This window comes from Physeter macrocephalus, chromosome 13 (assembly GCF_002837175.3).
Source record: "Physeter macrocephalus isolate SW-GA chromosome 13, ASM283717v5, whole genome shotgun sequence".
Classification (NCBI taxonomy): domain Eukaryota; kingdom Metazoa; phylum Chordata; class Mammalia; order Artiodactyla; family Physeteridae; genus Physeter; species Physeter macrocephalus.
The window spans coordinates 81,318,405-81,335,332 of record NC_041226.1 but is presented as its reverse complement, the minus strand read 5'-3'; the positions used below and the strand labels follow the sequence as shown (position 1 = coordinate 81,335,332).

The 16,928-nt window shown below is 57.4% G+C and overlaps 1 protein-coding gene across 14 annotated transcripts in view; it reads right to left on the bottom strand.

Annotated features, from left to right (window-relative positions):
- Positions 1-595: 595 nt before the first annotated feature.
- TFDP1 (transcription factor Dp-1) overlaps positions 596-16,928 on the bottom strand; it is a 30,969-nt gene continuing 14,636 nt past the window's right edge. For 4 of the 14 annotated variants that reach the window (XM_028497629.2, XM_028497631.2, XM_028497628.2 and 1 more), the window contains 11 exons: positions 16,300-16,366; positions 11,736-11,842; positions 8,994-9,115; positions 7,809-7,974; positions 7,307-7,450; positions 6,732-6,800; positions 6,343-6,494; positions 5,739-5,905; positions 4,674-4,752; positions 3,331-3,471; positions 1,197-1,744 (listed from right to left, as the gene is read on the bottom strand). In XM_028497629.2, coding sequence (XP_028353430.1) covers positions 1,600-1,744; positions 3,331-3,471; positions 4,674-4,752; positions 5,739-5,905; positions 6,343-6,494; positions 6,732-6,800; positions 7,307-7,450; positions 7,809-7,974; positions 8,994-9,115; positions 11,736-11,842; positions 16,300-16,366 — 1,359 coding nt within the window. In that variant the 3' untranslated portion in view covers positions 1,197-1,599. Of the gene's footprint in view, positions 1,827-3,330; positions 3,472-4,673; positions 4,753-5,738; positions 5,906-6,342; positions 6,495-6,731; positions 6,801-7,306; positions 7,451-7,808; positions 7,975-8,993; positions 9,116-11,735; positions 11,843-16,299; positions 16,367-16,928 lie in introns of those variants that run through there. The other 10 variants (XM_028497633.2, XM_055089475.1, XM_055089476.1 and 7 more) reach the window with 10 other exon arrangements.

The window sequence follows — 16,928 nt, the reverse complement described above, 5'->3', positions numbered from 1 at the left end:
CCGCAACATTCACGGATGTCTTCGACCAACGTGAATAAAACACTGAGCTGCCCCATCCTACCTTACAATCTGACTCTTTTTCCCAAAGTCAAATCCACAAAATCTGTCTCAACTTCTAGGATCCGGGAGAAAGGCAAGGAACGCCCTCGGCCTGGCTCTCTCGCCGTGGGCGTGTCCGCGAGGGCATCCAGCCTGCATCCTTCCGTGCCCTGCTTCCCTGTGGTGCTTCGTGACCTTTCGGGGATGTGTGCGTTTGCAAAGTTCACGTTTTGTAAGGACTCGCACATTAAAGGTCGTGGGTACGTTTCCTCTGAAAACAAGGCAAGGCACAAACTCTCTCGCCACCACCGGCCGCGGCCCCGGGACCTCCTTCCTCGGCCCCGCCGCTGGGCAGCGGCAGGACAGGCTGGGGGCCTCGGCGGGTCCTGCGTGCACTGCTGGGCCTGGACCCTCTCCTCCCTCCAGAGAAGCGCACGGCTGATGGGAGAAAATGAGCTCCGGACAGCCATCCCGAATCAGAGGGACACACGACTTGTTTAAAATGCCCATGCGCACTTTATTAATAAAAACTAACAGTGCCGAGTTAAACAAGTCAAACAATTAAAGTCTCTTTATTCCACAAAATATTACAGAAAAGTCTGTTTGTGTTCCAATAAAAAGACTATTATTTTAGAACAGGCAGCTAACAGCAACTGTGCAGTTAATGGTTCTTGGTGAAATAAGTTTTAAAAGAGACTACTGCCTGTCCTGAAATTCCTTTTTCTTTTTATAAAAAAAGAACTATTAAAAATGATTGACAAATTTTGAGTTAAAAAACTGTTAAAACATTCTCTATATTTAATTTCAACTTTATAATAGATTACAGGAAGATGCTTACGAAACAAATACAACATTTGTTTCAGTACATGTCTTTAAATGACAGACTTATAAGTATGTAAACAACTATATAATAAAAGTTCCCAAACGCTGCCTGTAAGAAATCAGGCAAATTTTACCATAAGCAATAAACCATTCCAAGCTTTCAGACAGTTTCCATAGCTGCACCAGCATGGCAGTAAACTTTTACCAAACCAAACAAACAGAAACAAAAAAAGAACTTCGCAATTCGTTGGCTGCAACACAGAGCAAAACCAAAGTAGAAACCCGATGGAGTCACGCAGTCAATATAATTTAAGGGAAATAAAGTCGTAATAAAACGTCGAGAAGCAGAGCCTCGCCATCTGCCGGTTCCACGGTGCCTCCCCCTCGGCGGCTGCCTCGGGCCCGCCGGGCAGCAGGGCCTTTATCTCCCTCGGCGCGGACGGAGCACAACGTCTCCAGCAAACTCGGCAAGAACTGTGAAGGGGCGAAATGAACTCTGAATTTTAAAAAACAGCAAACGAAAACACAAAATCCGAAAGAGTAAATAGAGGCCGTGCATCGGCATCAAACACGGCGCAGCTCGTCAGGACCCCGCGGAGAACGGCGCGTTGCTTATCGGTGGCGCACGCCGAGCCCAGCGGCGCAGCAAGCTCTTCTTGGGAGGAGGACAAAAGAAACAGAAAGACCCACGTTAGCAGAAGTTCTTCTCCCCAGACGTGTCCCTGGAGCCGACGGGGCTCAGTCCTCCTCGTTCTCGTTGAAGTCCTCCTCCTCCTCGTCATCCTCCCCGACGTACGACACGGGGGTCTCCACCCGGGACCCGCTGTACTGCGACCCGCTGGAGCTCGTGGCCAGCGCCCCATCCGCGCCATTGGCCAGGTCACTGCAAGGACAGGAGGTGTCAGTGGCCGCGTCTGCAGTGCCAGAGACGGGCCGGCATCCCCGGGAGGGCTGGGTGTTCTCAACTACACGAACAGAAACGGAAAACCTCACCCACGTGCAGCACAGACCCCAACCCTCCCGAGGCTGACGTCACCCGTCACGCCCCCTTCACACATCACCACTAGACGAGGGGCTCCGGCAGGGCCCTGACACCGAGTCCTCCCCATCTATCATCACGTCGGAAGCGAGACTCAGGCGCACCAACCAGAAAACCCCCGAGACTCTCCTCCCAGGCCTCCGCCTGTGACTTCCCTGACCTCCCTGAAAGGTGGGAGCCGGGGAGTAAAGGGGCACCCAGTGAGCGTGTGCTGGCGCGTGCGTGCAGTCGCGCACGTGCGTGTACCCGCGTGTGAAAACGCAGTCCCAGGCCCCACCCTCAGTTCCTCTGGCGTCCGTGCTGAGCCAGGAAGCTGAGGGTGACGGGCACGTCTTACTGCAGCCTGCGCCTCCAGGACGGCCCCGAGGACCCACAGGTCTCGCAGGTTTTATTTTCTGGAATGCCACCTGACGACGATCCCTGGGGCGGGCCCAGGCGGGGACCACGGACCCAGGGGGCAGAGCTGTGGGGCTGGGCTCTAGAGCAGGCAGGGCTTGCCCAGCCCCCCGCCCTCGTCTCCAAATGGGTCGCTGGAACCCACCTGCGTTGGCATCACGCTCCTGGGAGCCTCGTCCGGAAACACGTGACAACCTCCGGTTGCCACAACTGGGGCGGGGGGGGGTTGCTAGCATCTGAGGCCGAGGGCACAACCCAGTGCCCCACAAGGCAGGGGCAGCACCCACAGCAAAGGGTGGTCCGGCCCCAAATGTCAACAGGCCCACGGGCGAGACCCGGCCTAGAATGGAGGGGCTTTAGGAACCGGAATCCTGGGCAAAGACCCCGGGCTTCAGCCACCGCCCGCGTCCCAGCGCAGCGCACACGAGACGCAAAGGGTCAGCTGTGGTCAGTTACGGTCCGAGGGCACCAACGGAAGATGGCCACGCCCACCGCGAGGGGAGGGAAGGCGACGTTTCTTCTGAGCTACAACTTGCTCAGGCACCGTCACAAGTCATTCAGTGTCTTCATGTCTGAGCTGAACAGCAAGGGAAGGTCCCGAGGGGACCCCGACCTAGGGCTACAACTTGACACAGGTCATCCAGGCTCCAGACTCGGAGGCCTGTCTCCACGCAGAGACACAGTGGCACCCCCGGGGGGCCTCACAGCATCCTCTCTGCGCCCGACCTGCGGCCTTCAACTGCTCTCCACAAAACGGAGGAGCTTACTTGGTAAACCGTGAGTCTGTTTAAAGATAACAGGACACGAAAGGGTCAGAACCACCCTGGAAACGCGGCCGTGATACACTTGAATCAGACGGCACGGGGCAGGGGGATGGTGATGACTGAGTAAAAGGGCTCTTGTCCCGCCACGCGGGTCAGGACCCTGAAGGGGCCTGTGGCACCACAGAAACCCCACAGGCCAGAGCGGCACAGATTCCTAACGTTAAAGGTGTTTTCCCGTTAGCAGAAAACCACACGCATGTATCTTGATACCTTTCACTGGTATTTACTGACGCTGCTCTTGGACAAAGTAATCCCCCATCTAGGAAAGCCAGTCTGGAGACCAAGCCAGGAAGAGTGGAAAACTGAGCCATCAGGCGGCTCGTTGCAGCTTTTCTTGTAACCGGGAACCACCTAAACGTTCAACCAGAGGGCAGCTCAAGGAACAAAAAGGGCCTTTGTAAAAACAGCGTATCCCCACTAAGGTCAGTATCTCTTCTGAGATGGTAATGGCTTTGCTTCCCTCTTTAGAAAACCTGGCGTGAGCCTCTGAAATTTAATCAATAAAAAGAATTTCTTAAAGAGGAATGTTTAGGAAATACCCAAATTCCACCTCTCGGTATAACCAGTGTTCAGATTTTACAGACTGGGCTACACACACAGCGGCAGATTCAGGATTAAAAGCGGAACCAACCTCAGTCAAAACCCAACAGGTGCAGACACCCTGGGGCCTCCCTCAGCCCCGCCGAGGTCGACACAGACCCAATGGACGCTGGGACCCTCACGGGGCGACCCCGCCCCTCCCTCAGGGCCGCACTGTTGCCAGGCAAGCACTGCACGGGGACCAGAGGACACAGTGCCCACAGAGCCCCCTCAAAGGTGAGCACACGTGACTTATTAGTCAATTCCATTCTGTTGGACCTACACTCTGCTGATTTCACTTACACTTCAAGAAACTGAAAATTTATTGATATTTAGAATCGATATAAATATGTATAACACATAATACTACATAAAAAATAAAACCACTGTTTTGTCAATACTTAACGTTGGTATTACTTTACATTTATCTTCAAAAAACTAAGACAAACCCTGAGGCCTGACACGGTTCTGTTCTGTGGGACTGCTAGGTCAAAAGTCAAATACACATTGATTTAAATGATAAAGCTCCTTCGATAACATAAAATACACTCAATACACGGTAACGTGAAAAAAAGGAACAACATTATATGCGTATTTGTGACTTCAAGCGTGTTAAAAAGAAAAATTAAAAAAAAGAGACGGAGAAATAGCCTCTGTCACTCAGGCTGCCGGCCGTGGGGTTCAGGTGGCTTTGCCTGCACTTCACTGAAGTACTCTTCAAAAAAATAAAAACCATGTACTACTTTTAATCTTTAGAGGAAGGAAACCAATCAGAAAAAACAAATCTCCTTTGAACAAAGGACGAGCTCTGAGTGACTCTGGGGGGGTCGTCCGGAGTGGGGGGAGGTCTGCCCTGCACTGGGAGCCCCGTTCTGAGCGGCTGAGCAGTGGCTGTTCACACACGACTCCGGGTGTCCAGCTGCCAGGTGACAGTGGTCCCACCACCCCCAGGCCCCGCCAGGGATGGCAGTTACCTGGCAGAGAGCCTTGTGCCGTTGGCAGTTGAAACTGCCGACGTGACAAAGACACCACCGAGTGATCCCTGAGCCATTTCTGGAAAGAGAAAGAAAAGAAAGCAAATTTCACAAAGCAGAGACCGCAGGAAACAGGCCCACGAGCTGAGACGGGACGGCTCTCCAGGCGAGGCCCCTCGGGCCGCCCAGTGCAGCGCCCGCTACCAGCCAGAAGGCAGCCCGCTCGCTGGGCCCAGCCGCCGGACCAAACCTCGCGAAGACAGCACGGAAGTCCTCCCTTTACTTCTTTGAATTGGTGCAGCCACTGATGACGCCACCACCGTGCCACGGAAGGGCAACCGTCACCATAGCGCAGAGGTGGGACCCAAGGGGAGGAAGGACCTATGTCGACCCCCGTCCTGGACGCAGCTGTATCGCCAAGAATGGGGGCCGGGGGGAGGGCAGCGGGGGGTCCCACAGGGCAGCTGCTGGCATCAAGAGGGGGTGGGAGGCGCCACTTTCACTGGACGCTCTGAGACCAGACGCCCACTTATTCTGGGCCGCTTGGGAGTGCTCAGGGAGTAAACCCACACCAGAGGCGCAGGGGCAGCTTCTCCTCCCTCACCGCAAAGCCCTTCCCTCGGTGGCTGGGACCCCCCCCAGCTCAGCCAAGGAGCCGGCAGAACGGACGCCGGGGACCCAGAAGGCTCCCCACACCTGCCGTCGGGGGCAGGCCCAGGGCTGCCAAGACGACGCTTTTCTCGGTCATTCTGCTGCAGTGACTAAGCCACTCCCTGGGGTAGGGTCCACGCCTGCCACGCTCCTCACAGACCTGGGGCCCTACCTGGAAGGTGAGTTCCTGACGTAACAGCTGCGCCGTATGAACCACACGGCTCGGACTTGTCGCCGCCCCCCCGCCCCCCGTGTCCCGAGGGGCCACGGCCCCGCCAGATGGCGTCCTGCTGCTGTCACACCGGCACCCCACAGCCCGCCACCGTCCCACGTCCCATTTGTCTCTGTTCTGGGCACCGGGCGCGAGCCAACCCCAGCGGAGGGGGCAGGCGTTCCATCCAGGACGGAGCGGACCTGTCACGTAGGGTTCCAGCGCCTTCGGCACCAAACTTCTCGCCACCTTCAGGTCGTCGGCGGAGCAGCTCCCGGACTCCAGCCCGCAGGCCATCCCCATGCGTTTCAGCACCTCGATGTCATCGTGGATTTCAAACGTGTTGTCAAAATTAAACAGGTACTCAAACCTAGAGAAGGAACGTCACACGTCACCGTCAGAAGAGCGCCGTCTCCACGACAGAGTTGGACACCTGGCTCAGGGGCCCCGAGCGGGACACCCCACTCACCCCAAACCTCCCTCAGCCACACAAGCCACCAACTCAGAACCAGCAACCAGGGAGTGCAGGCGGCACCTACGCAGCCGGGGGCTGCCGGCCGCCCCCAGGACGCCCCAGGACGGGCCCTGGGCACCGCTTGCTGTCCTGACAACAGTCCTCCTTCTCAAGGAGACACACAGTCAGGGAAGGGAGGAGGACACCTGCAAGGTAATTACGCTGAAAAGATCGTACTTGGTGGCTATAAGTGAGACACGCAGCAAATCAACCAGACGGGCCACTTTCTCTCTGCCCCCGCCCCCCCGCCCAGGCATCTTCACGCGGCCAGGGCCCTTCCCACCACGACCTACTTGTCGTTGGAAATGCTGCAGTCGATGACCGTCTTCTTGCTGGTGTTCACGATGATGAAAGGCAGGTGGATGACGGAGTTGGCGGGGGGCGGCCGGCTGGCCTGCTGCTCCGCCTGGCGGTTCCTCTGTACCAGGTTCTTAAAGGCGATTTGCTAAAAAGATGCACGATTGACGCGCATCCACACCTGCCGCCACCGGCCACCTAACCCCCCCGGGCGTCCTCAACGGCCCCGCCCAGCACCCGCTTAGAGACCACAGCGGCCGGGGGATGCCACCCAGCAGAGAACACATGTCCAAAACCCAAACACCCGGAGGGGGGATGACGGGGACACACGTGCCCACGCCACCAAACAGCAATCACGCTGCCTCCACGGCAGGCGCTGCATTACCTGCAGGATAAGCTCTTGGAGCTGTGACTGTTTCTGCTTTATTCTTTCCAGCCTTCTCTGTCTCTCCACCTTCAAAGACAAGCCACCGACATAAGACATCGTCACAACTGGTTTTCACAGCATATTTTAAAATCCAAGGCAACACGGGGTCACCGAGGAAAGGTCCTCGCCAAAAACGTGTGCCCTGGGCCTGACGGTGGGGCAACGGAAGAACCTAGAATGTGGCCGACGCTGCGGGCACAGGCCAGTTTCTCTTAATCTCAAAACTACACAACCTTCTTCCATCTTCTGGACACGGCTATGGCATCTTTTTGAAAACCCCACAAACTGGGATGCAGAGTTCACCCACACTGGGGGCAACCCCCCGGGTCTGGGCCGACTGCCCTGCCACCAGTGTCCGCAGCCCCAGACGGACGGCGGGTCGCCGTCAAGTGGGAAAGCACGGACGTGATCAGGGGCTTCAGGACACGGGGACACCTGCCCCCGACCGCCGCCCAGGACACTCAGCCAGGGGCCAGCGGTGCAGACGACCGACGCCTGCTAGGAACACGCGGCGGACGCAGGGCTGGAGATACCTCCAGGTTCTGACACTCCTGGGCGGAGTTGGTGGGCAGACCGATCCACTTGATCTCCTTCTTCTCCTTGGAGATGATGTTCATAGCCATCAGCACGTTCAGGGCGTCGTAGACTCGCCGTCTGATGTTCTTCTGGTCGTAAGCCTGGCGGAGACAGAGGGGGATTTCCAGACAGCCCCAAACCTGAACACACTCGAGGCCGTGCACCGTCCGCCCCCCGTGAGGCAGCCCCCCGCACGCCCCGCTCGGCCACCAGCCCAGGCAGGGGGCGTCGCCACGGGGAGGTGGCCGACACACAGGGCTGGAGCTGGTGCGCGCTGTGGAAGCGCCGGGGACACGGGGGCATCACCACACCAGCGGGCCGGGAGACCTCTGGAAGTGCTTTCAGAGCTTCTCTGCATGTCTGAGGCCGTTTGAGACACAGACAGCGGGCCGGGGTGTCCCGCCCCGCCGGCCCCGCCGCGCACACCAGCCCCGCCGGCCCCGCCGCGCACACCCTTACCGACTCGTTCGGTAAGATGTGGTTGTCAGCGGCGCTGAACTCTGCCACCAGCTCGTCCGCCACCTCGTTGTAGGACGTGGTCCCCTTCCGCTGCACCTTCTCACAGACCTTCATGGAGAAATGCCTCAGCCCCTTGCCGTTCTTCTCCCCTTTCCTGCTACGCTTCCTTCAAAGACACAACAGAAGAGCAGTGGCCTCAGCACACAGCGCCAGCCCGGGATCCAGACCCGCCTCCTAGGACCGGCGGGCGCCTCGAGGGGGTCCCGCGGGCTGCACTCAGCCGAGCAGGGACGGGAGCCTGGCTCCGTCTCCCCGTCCAGGGACCCACTCCTTCCTTTAAAGGCCGGAGAACAAACTTAAGTGGCCGGACCTTACACGTGTATCTTCAGCTCTCGGGAAAAGTGGGGCAGGTGACCCAAAGGGCAGACCCCAGGACACGTCTGATGTGTATCGGGACGCCAGACAACGCTGCTTCTTAAACAGATGTCGACCGACATCAGAAGTTATGGAAGCTCTGCTGCAAATATAGGAATCTGGGGGCAAACGTGAGCCGGCTGAGATGAGCCAGTGCAGACACCCTGATGGCCACGTGGCCGCCGGCGCCCAGCGCTGAGGCTGGAGCACTTCCCCTTGGCGGGGAGCCCCAGCGTCCGACCTTCCTGAGTCGCCACAGCGAGGAAACGGTCGCCCCAAGTTTCCAACTGACGAATTTCGGGAGCTGATGATTTTTGCTTTAGAACCAACACAGACACGATTCTACAGCTCTGTTTCTGTTTGTTTTTAGGGAAAGTTGGTTGCACAGCTGACCTCTGAGGAAAATCGCTTTCGCATCACTTTGCTTTTGGAGGAAAGGATCAAAGGAACAGGGTGGTGTGGCCATCACACAGGGCTGTCCCCACGGCCATGTTTAGCTGTCTAGGAGAAGCTGCCGAGAAACCCGCCACGTTTATTGGGGTTCGAGAAACGGTACTTTCTGGTACAGACAACGCAGAGTGTGAAAGTTACCGCTGCGTTAAGAAGCCAGAGCCCACCCCCAAAACCACAGTGGAGCCGCCACCCCCAAAACCACAGGGCGGCGTGGTCCACGCATCTACTCCGGGCACGCGCTGGCCAGTGCCCGATCCTCTGGCGTGCTGGCGGCCACGCAGCCAGAGGCTGGGGGGTAAATTCTAGGCAAGTGCTCACCCGGCAGACCAAGGTGAGGGGTCTGAAGGCTGGTTCTGGGAGACAAAGTGAGTGTTAGGGGTGTGTGGGCTTCCTACCACGATAGTGTTTGGCGCTGCAGGTCTCTGAGGCGTACCAATTACCTACAGTCAAAAAAGACAATTCAGAACAGTCAGAATCTCCCACACACGATGCTGCCGCTTCATCATTTCTCATTACCTACAGCCGCCGCTGAGTTTTTATTAACCACAAAGGTTAGAGAACAGTCACGTGAGCACCCAACGGGGACACCTGGAGCCCCGGGCAGCGGGGGACGCCCAGCGGCCTGGCCGGGCCTGGAGACAACTCCAAGTGGGACTCCCACGTTCCTCTTTTACTTCCTTTCCTTTCAGTGACACAAGACAGGATAAAACTCTATGCTTCAGCGGTGCTAAAATGAGGCCCAAAAATGAAGAAAAAAAGGAACGCAGGGCTAGCGAGGCTTGCTGCAGTGCCCCACCAGGCCACCCAGCCAAGCGGGGAGCCCCGGGCACCCCAGACAGCACAGGGCGGAGGAGAAGCAATGGCAAAGGCAGGGGTCCCGCCACCCCCAACACCCAGACACCCGTCCCTGCACAGAAGGCTTGTCTTCTGACACCAAGCACTCAGAACTCTGCTCCCGTCAATCGACAGTCACACATTAACGGGGGACACTGGGGCACTGCCTCATCCAGCCAAGTAAAATTCTAGCTTCCCAAAGATCTCGTGCCCGACCCAGGAAACCACCCAGAAGCACCGTTTCCTGGTGACTGCACGGTGATGTCGCCGAGTGTGTCAGCACTGGGTCCCCAGCACTGGGCGCGTGGACAGCAGGCTGTGTCCGGGCTATTTTAAGCTGGACACTCCCGCTAGTCCGCTGCTTAGCGGGATAAGGGTTACCTGCCGTGGCCCTGGGACAGCTGACCTGGCACGTTGCAAATTATCCCTAAGCCCAGGTCACCTGTCAATGTTAATGATCCGCAGACCACAGAAAGAAAAACAGCTCAGCTGAATTTCATTCTTTTAATTCACGTTCCCAGTGATTAAAGCATCGTCACAGTGTTTTTCAAACTGTAGGTCACTCATCCCAAAGACAGGAAATCAAATAGCAAGTGTTCTGGAAAGTGAAACAGGATGGAAAAGAGGATGAACCCCCAGAGGTGAGGGCCTCACGGGTGGGCGCTGACGGGGCCCCGGGTCCCGGCGGGAGGCGCGTGCAGCCCAAGCCCGTGGTCACCGGCTCGGGAACCTCGAGACCCGTCCCTCTCGGCACTCAGCCCGCTACGTCCTCAGGAGGGCAGGCTCAGGACGCCGGCCCAGCCCTGCGTGGCCGGCAGAGGCCAGGCTGCTGCAGCTCCCCCCAGGAGGGGTGCCCAGCCTCGGGGGCACTGCCCCAGTGGACACAAGCGCCCACTCCGCCGTCCAGCCCTAAGGACACCTCCCGTGGGTTCCACCGCTCTGCAAGGAGAACAGAGCACCAGGCACACAGCAGGCGCCCAGCAGGTGCCCACTGCAAGGGCAGCCTCCTTCGACAACAGGGCAGGTGAGCGGGGAGCACGCCCTGGGCTGGCGGCGGCTGCCCACAGCCTCGCGGAGGACACCGCAGCTTCTCTCCCCTCACTCCCCTAGTCTCACTATTTTCCATGGACTTCCCTCCTGTGGGAACCTGCCAGCTCTTCTGCTTTTAGCCCTCTGTCTGTAGAGATGGACAGGCATCTGTGGCAGGCCAGCTTTAACCCTCAGAACTGGGATTCTGGGAGGAACACACTTCCATAACTAGCTCGGCTTCGAGACGGCTTAGGGCAAGTCAGCAGTGGAACTTCAGGTGGATAAGCTGAAGGTCGGAAAGGCACCGACAGAAAACTCTTCACGTTAGTCTTCTCCCAACTATTTAAACTGGTACTAACGACAGAACTGTTGCTATAATCACCAAGCTATTCTCAGGCGTGACTCTGCTATAACATAACGCACAGTACCTATAAAATAAAATGATGTGAATTATAACTTCTACCAAAAAGACATTTATTGAATATCTGTGACGTGGCCAGTAAGGCCCAGGACTCCCACACACCGTGGATCTGAAAAATCACAGCAATGCCACCGAGCAGACGTGGTCACGGTTCACCGACGGGGACGAGGCGACGAGAGCAGCCACATAGCTGCCGGGGGGCCGCCTGGCGGGGCAGCGGGCAGTGAACGCCCCTCCTCGCACAGCCCCGTGGAGCCCGCGCGTCCCGTCGGGAAGGGAGCCGCCAAACCCCACAGGTGGGAGCTGACGGGCCGGTGAGAGTCCTTGGAGGAGAGGCGCCAGGCACAGTCCCAGGAGCGCAGGCCCGCCTCTGACCCCCTGCCATCGGCCAGGATGGGCAGGGAAGCCCCCGCCCTGCAGCGCCTGACGGCCGGCAGAGCCCTGACCCCACCGTGAGGCCCGCACGGACACCAGTCTCGTGTCCCGGGCCGGCAATCGGCCCACCCTGAGGAGGGTCCAGGCCCGGGAGCGGCCAGCCCGCACCAGCTCGGGCCCGAGCGCACGCGTCGCCCCAGGAAACACCGTCAGGGCAGACGCGGGACCAGCGCGGCCGGCGGGGAAGCTGCCCCGGCCTGGCCGGGTCCTGCCGTCCAGCCGCACACACAAGAAGGCCCAAGCCGGGGGAGGACACACGGCACTTGCCACGCGCTCCTGAAACCTGCGGGCACAGGAAGGGAAGCCACAGGGCCAACCGTGCACCACCCTCCGGGCCTTACCACTTGCTGAGCGATGTTGACATTGGACTGTCCGAACGTTTTTGGCAAGAGCTGCTTCCCAAGCGTGTTTACTGTGGAGGGATGGACAGCCACTAAGGACACCACACCTGCAACGCAAGGAGACCAGAGGTCACGCCTTTCCTGAACGGAGGCTCGAAGTGTCAGCGTCGGGATGATGGTACTCCTCGGACAGCCCTACTGCCCCTCTTTCCGGGTCAGACCCCCGGGCCGCTGCGAGCGCCTCTGCGAAGCCCGATTCTCAAATCCGAGGGGGCTGCATCCACGCTGCTGCTCTCCCTGCGACGACCCCTACCCGCCCCTGTGCCCTCGCGTCCAGGGACTGGGGGCTCCAGTGCACCCAGGACGTCACCAACCTACCCGGCCCCTGGGGGCTGTCTGCCCACCGACAGAACGTTCTGGTGGGACCACAGGCCCCGAAGCCAACAGCTCTTCAAGTCCGCAATTCTAAGACAGTTACAGAACTTCACAGTTGGAATTAACTTATATTCCAACACCTCTCTGTGTGTTTGCAACCTGGCGTGGAAATCTAACGATCTGCTTTTCCTCGAGAAGTAGAATCCGTTTCTGTTTCCAGGAAGAGTGACTTGTGAGGAGCTGCCACCTCTTTAAACACTCAGATAACCTAACACAGAGCTGGGCAAAGACCTCAGCGGGGATGGAAACTTTCCTGCCCTCAACACGGGCCTGCTGAGAGCGCTGTGTGCCCAGCACCAGCCTCGGCCCCAGGGATACAACAGTGAACCCCTTGCCCCGCCGACACCAGAGGGCACACGTGCCCGGGGGGAAACCAGCAGGCGGTCGGGTGCACGAGCGTCCCGGAAGGGCCGGGACGGTCTCAAGTGAGAAGACATGGATTTCCAGCCCCGCTTGAGGGAGGGAGAAAGCCCCGTGTGGACAGGACCCCCGGTTCCCCTACAGCGCACGGGCTCCGGTCCCCGCAGGGTGGGTGGCAGGGGTTCTACGGGCGGGGAGCCTTGCACCAGGCTGCCACCGGAGGGCGTTTTCCTTCACTTCCACCAGGTTCAGCAAGAGGGAGAGACATGGCCTTCCCATTGGCCTGGTCTGAGGTCTCATTTTTGAACTCTTCACAATCCATGCATTTTAAATAAACTTCTTCAAATTCCAGTAAACAATGAATTTTGCTGCTATGTACGAACAATGAATAACTTCTATTAACCTAAGTTGACGAAAACAGATATGCATCCTTCAACTGCCTAAATATTAATATTTTTACCAATCAACACCAAAAAAATTTAAACTATTGGCTGTAAGCAAAATAGGTTTATCTGCTTTGAGTTTTTTATATTCCTCTAAAAATAGAGATCTGTATCTTAACAAAAACAAATATTTAAAAAATTGTTTTAGACATGAGAAACATTTTAAAAGACATAAAATTATTCCGTTTTGCACTGAGAGATTTAAAATACACTTAGGCAATTAAACATATCACGTTCAGATTTATGTACAGATGAGTAACTAGTAAGTTTCCAAAAATATGGAATTGGTTATTTTCACTAAAAAGAGTAACTTTTTTTTCAATTTGCAAATGATTCCGTTTTCAACCACCTGTGAGCACGGAAGCTCGCCGGGTCTAAGCCCACAGCAGCTGCCCAGCAGGGCTCCTGGCGTCGGCCTTTAAAGCCCATTTGTCCGTCGTTACGTGGAGGCCACATCCACGGAGGGCTGGGCGGCCACCTCACCGCCGGCCTGCAGGTCCGGCTGCGACACCAAGGCGCTACCCGGGCTCCCACCTTTGCCCAGCTCGGGGGGGAGGACTCGGGGGTGGACCGGGCCAGCCCCTCCTCACCTGCACCCTCGCCGTCTTTCCCACCCCGGGGATCTTCTGCTTGCGTGTTACCGTGAGAAACGCTACAAATAGAGGAGCGTTTTGCAGGCAGCCTTACGCCAGTACACAGCACGCACAGAACCACTACTATCGTGTCACTCTCTGCGGAGAAGCTCCCCCTCCGCCCGGGCAGCAGCTACCACACTCAGAGCGTTCACTCCGTTTTCCACGCTTCCCACACACGCCCACGAATCCAAGAACAACGTGAGTGCTGTTTACGGGCCTTTAAATCTAGAAGATAGCACATACTGTACACATTCTGCAGCTCTGATTCTGCTGTTTTTGAAACTGATCCACAGAGAGATCTAGCTGACTTCCCCTAAGGCTGGGCCGATTCCATTTTAATATCATATAACATGTGTAACTATACAAACATACAATGTAATATCCACGTGTTCCTGGGGCCTAGCGCCCCTTCTTCAAGGGAAGCTGGGTCCCAGGTGACCGTCTGCGTCACGGGATTCAGCCCAGCACTGGCCTGCGGCTGCTCTGCGGCACGAGCACGTGCACGTACACACCCCAGCACCCCCCCCAGGTTTCCGACGACTGTCGACTCAGCTGAGATTTGCCACTTTGGGTCAACGTCCGGCATGGCACGGCGCTCCCCTTTTGGTTTAATCTGGCCAGAGAAATCCGAATGCTTTACACGTTTTCCTAGTCAAGGTGCCACATACAACCCACTTATGGGGGCGGGGGCCTAACATCTCAGCCACAGGGAGGGTTGAATTATAACACAAGCTACGAATCTGCTCCCTAGAAATAACACTGCTTTAGCCATAAAATGCACTACAAGGCCTTTCTTAAAGGAACTACCAAACAAAATATTTTCAAATATAACATTACGAATTGAAGAATTCCTTTCAAAAAATGAGTTAAGATTATATACTGTCTGACCTGTTATAACCATTAACAGAAAAAGGATTCTAGAAATATTACATAGTTTTATCATTAGTAACCATATCATTAATATCCATAGGTTTTAAGATACCTTAAAGTATGAAAACGTGAGGTTTAGAGTTTTCTTGAGAATAATTTTAAGCAAACATTTTAAAATTTCCAGAACCTAATGTTTGAGGAGTTACTATTTGCCTGCCATGCTACAAACACCCTGTGGGCTAACGTGGCCCAAAGGGTCAGGACAAGGCGGCCACTCCGCACGCTGGGTCTTCCAGCCCCGCCAGCCGCTGGCGTTACTGGCACTGGAAGAGCCCGGCGGCGTCCTTGGTTCTCAGGCACCAGCAGGGGCTGCCCTCCTGGGCCATCACAGCGGCCACACCCGCCCATGTGGACGCACCACTCACGGGCAGGCCCTGCGGGAGCTCCTGCGTGAATCAAGGTGCAGCATCCGCGGGCCTGGGGCACCTTTCTGGCCGTCTTGGCGCCCTGACCCCGGCCACTCCTGGGCGACTCCCCACCACGTCCTGGGGAGCAGCCTTCCACCTCCTCGAGAACCGTCCCCATCTGGAACATCCTCTGAGCCCCCGCCCTGCCCCAGGGGGCCACAATGGGGAGGGGCACCTCGTCCTCCTACAGCAGGCCTCCCAGCAATACTGGAAGCTGAGTTCACCCTGCAGGTGTGTGTCTGGAGAGCAGGTTCCGAGTCTCAAGAATCGTAAAGTGACACCAAGCCTCCAGCCACACGTCACTACTAAGTTTTCACCTCTGCTGCCCGAGAAGCCCGTCCTCAGGCTGAGGGACAGCGTGAACCGGAGTGACCCGCGTCCCCAGAGGACGCCCCTCACCAGTGAGATGAGGACCCGCCCTGGGAAACAGCACCTCCCGGGAGTGGAAGACGGTGGCCTACGCGCACCCGGTACTCAGGTGCCCAGAGCTGCCATCGGGCCACAAAAGGTGGCACCAGATGTTGCCGGGAGAGGACGACGCAGGTCCCAGGACACCACGTGCACGGACACCAGGTGTCAGATGCTCCCGAGGAAACGTGCACTTAGACACATTTACGTCTTCAACTGCACCCTTGGGTACGATCAGCACTTTTTTTCAGCGAACACGTATTATTTGTATGATGAAAACTTTCCAATTTGAGAGGCAACAGCAAGCGCGACGAAGGCAGACACAGATCAGAGAAAGGAGGGCCCTGCAGGGCACGGCCTGGTCCACCAGGCATCACAGGCCAGCACCTCGAGGTGGGCGTCCTTCTGACCCAGCAAATCCACACCTGGGAGACCGGCTCAATCACACCCACTAGCAGGCGTCCATCCCGTGTCCCTTCAGGGAGGAAACTGCAAAGCTTGGGGCCCCTGGGAAGAGGGGCTGCAACGCCCCGCCCCACCCCCTCCCCTCAATCCCAAGGGTGCAGACAGACGTCGAGGCCCATTCAAGACACACCGCGGACGGGGAGACGCCGCGCTCTCACGCGGGCACCACGCACCCGCAGGCTTGAGGTGGGCTTGATGGGCGTCGGCGTGGCTGCCCTGAGGCGGAAGGAATATCCGTGACCTGTGCTGTGTTCTCTTCCTGACGCTTTCCTACTTTTCCCAAAGCTCTGCATATAGCACGCAACTTACAAACCAAAATAAACTGGGGCGCTGACCCCGGTCCTTCGGGGGCTCCAGGCAGGCAGCTCCCCACGTGGGGCTCCCACCGCTGACAGGGGTCTTCACATCAGGGGAACTCACACCCACCCCACACTGAACACATTTATCCAGAGACGTGCCTTCCCGAGACGGGCGCCCTTACCTTTTCCAGGACTAAGGTTCTGGTCTATGAAGACCTTGAGTTCCCCGTTGGCTTCAATTAGACCGGCCTGCGGGGGCAACAACAACACAGTGAACAGGCGTCGGGAGTGCGACAGTCAACCCAGCAACCCGCCGCTCGCACACTTCGCGACACGCCTCAGAGGGACCTTGCCGTCCCCGCGCAGCCGCAGCCGCGAGGCTCGGGGGCACGTGCTGTCTCACCCACCGTCATCGGCTCGTCAGCAGCGGGAAAACAATCCTTTCAGCCTCTGAAGCTCAGCCCTTGGGACACCGTGCAACACTCCCCTTAGTTATCAATTAAGTCACATGTCATTTTACATTTGGGGTCAGTGATGCGTGACCACGGGCGGGCGGGCCACTGGGAAAGGAAACTCGTGCTCTGGCCTGAGAACAGCGCCTCTGGCTCCGTCAGAGCGCCGGACACGGCACTCCCAGCATCAGGACAGATCATCTCTGTGCATGCGGGGCGTGGGCCTGGGGCCCGGGCGCGTCCGTCCCTGCCCTTCGCGGCCACGGGACGCACCCAACACCCCCCAGTGCCCCCCTCGTCCCTGGGCAACCAGAGGGGCACAGGGCGGCACCTCACGGTCAAACGCGTGTGGGGCACCA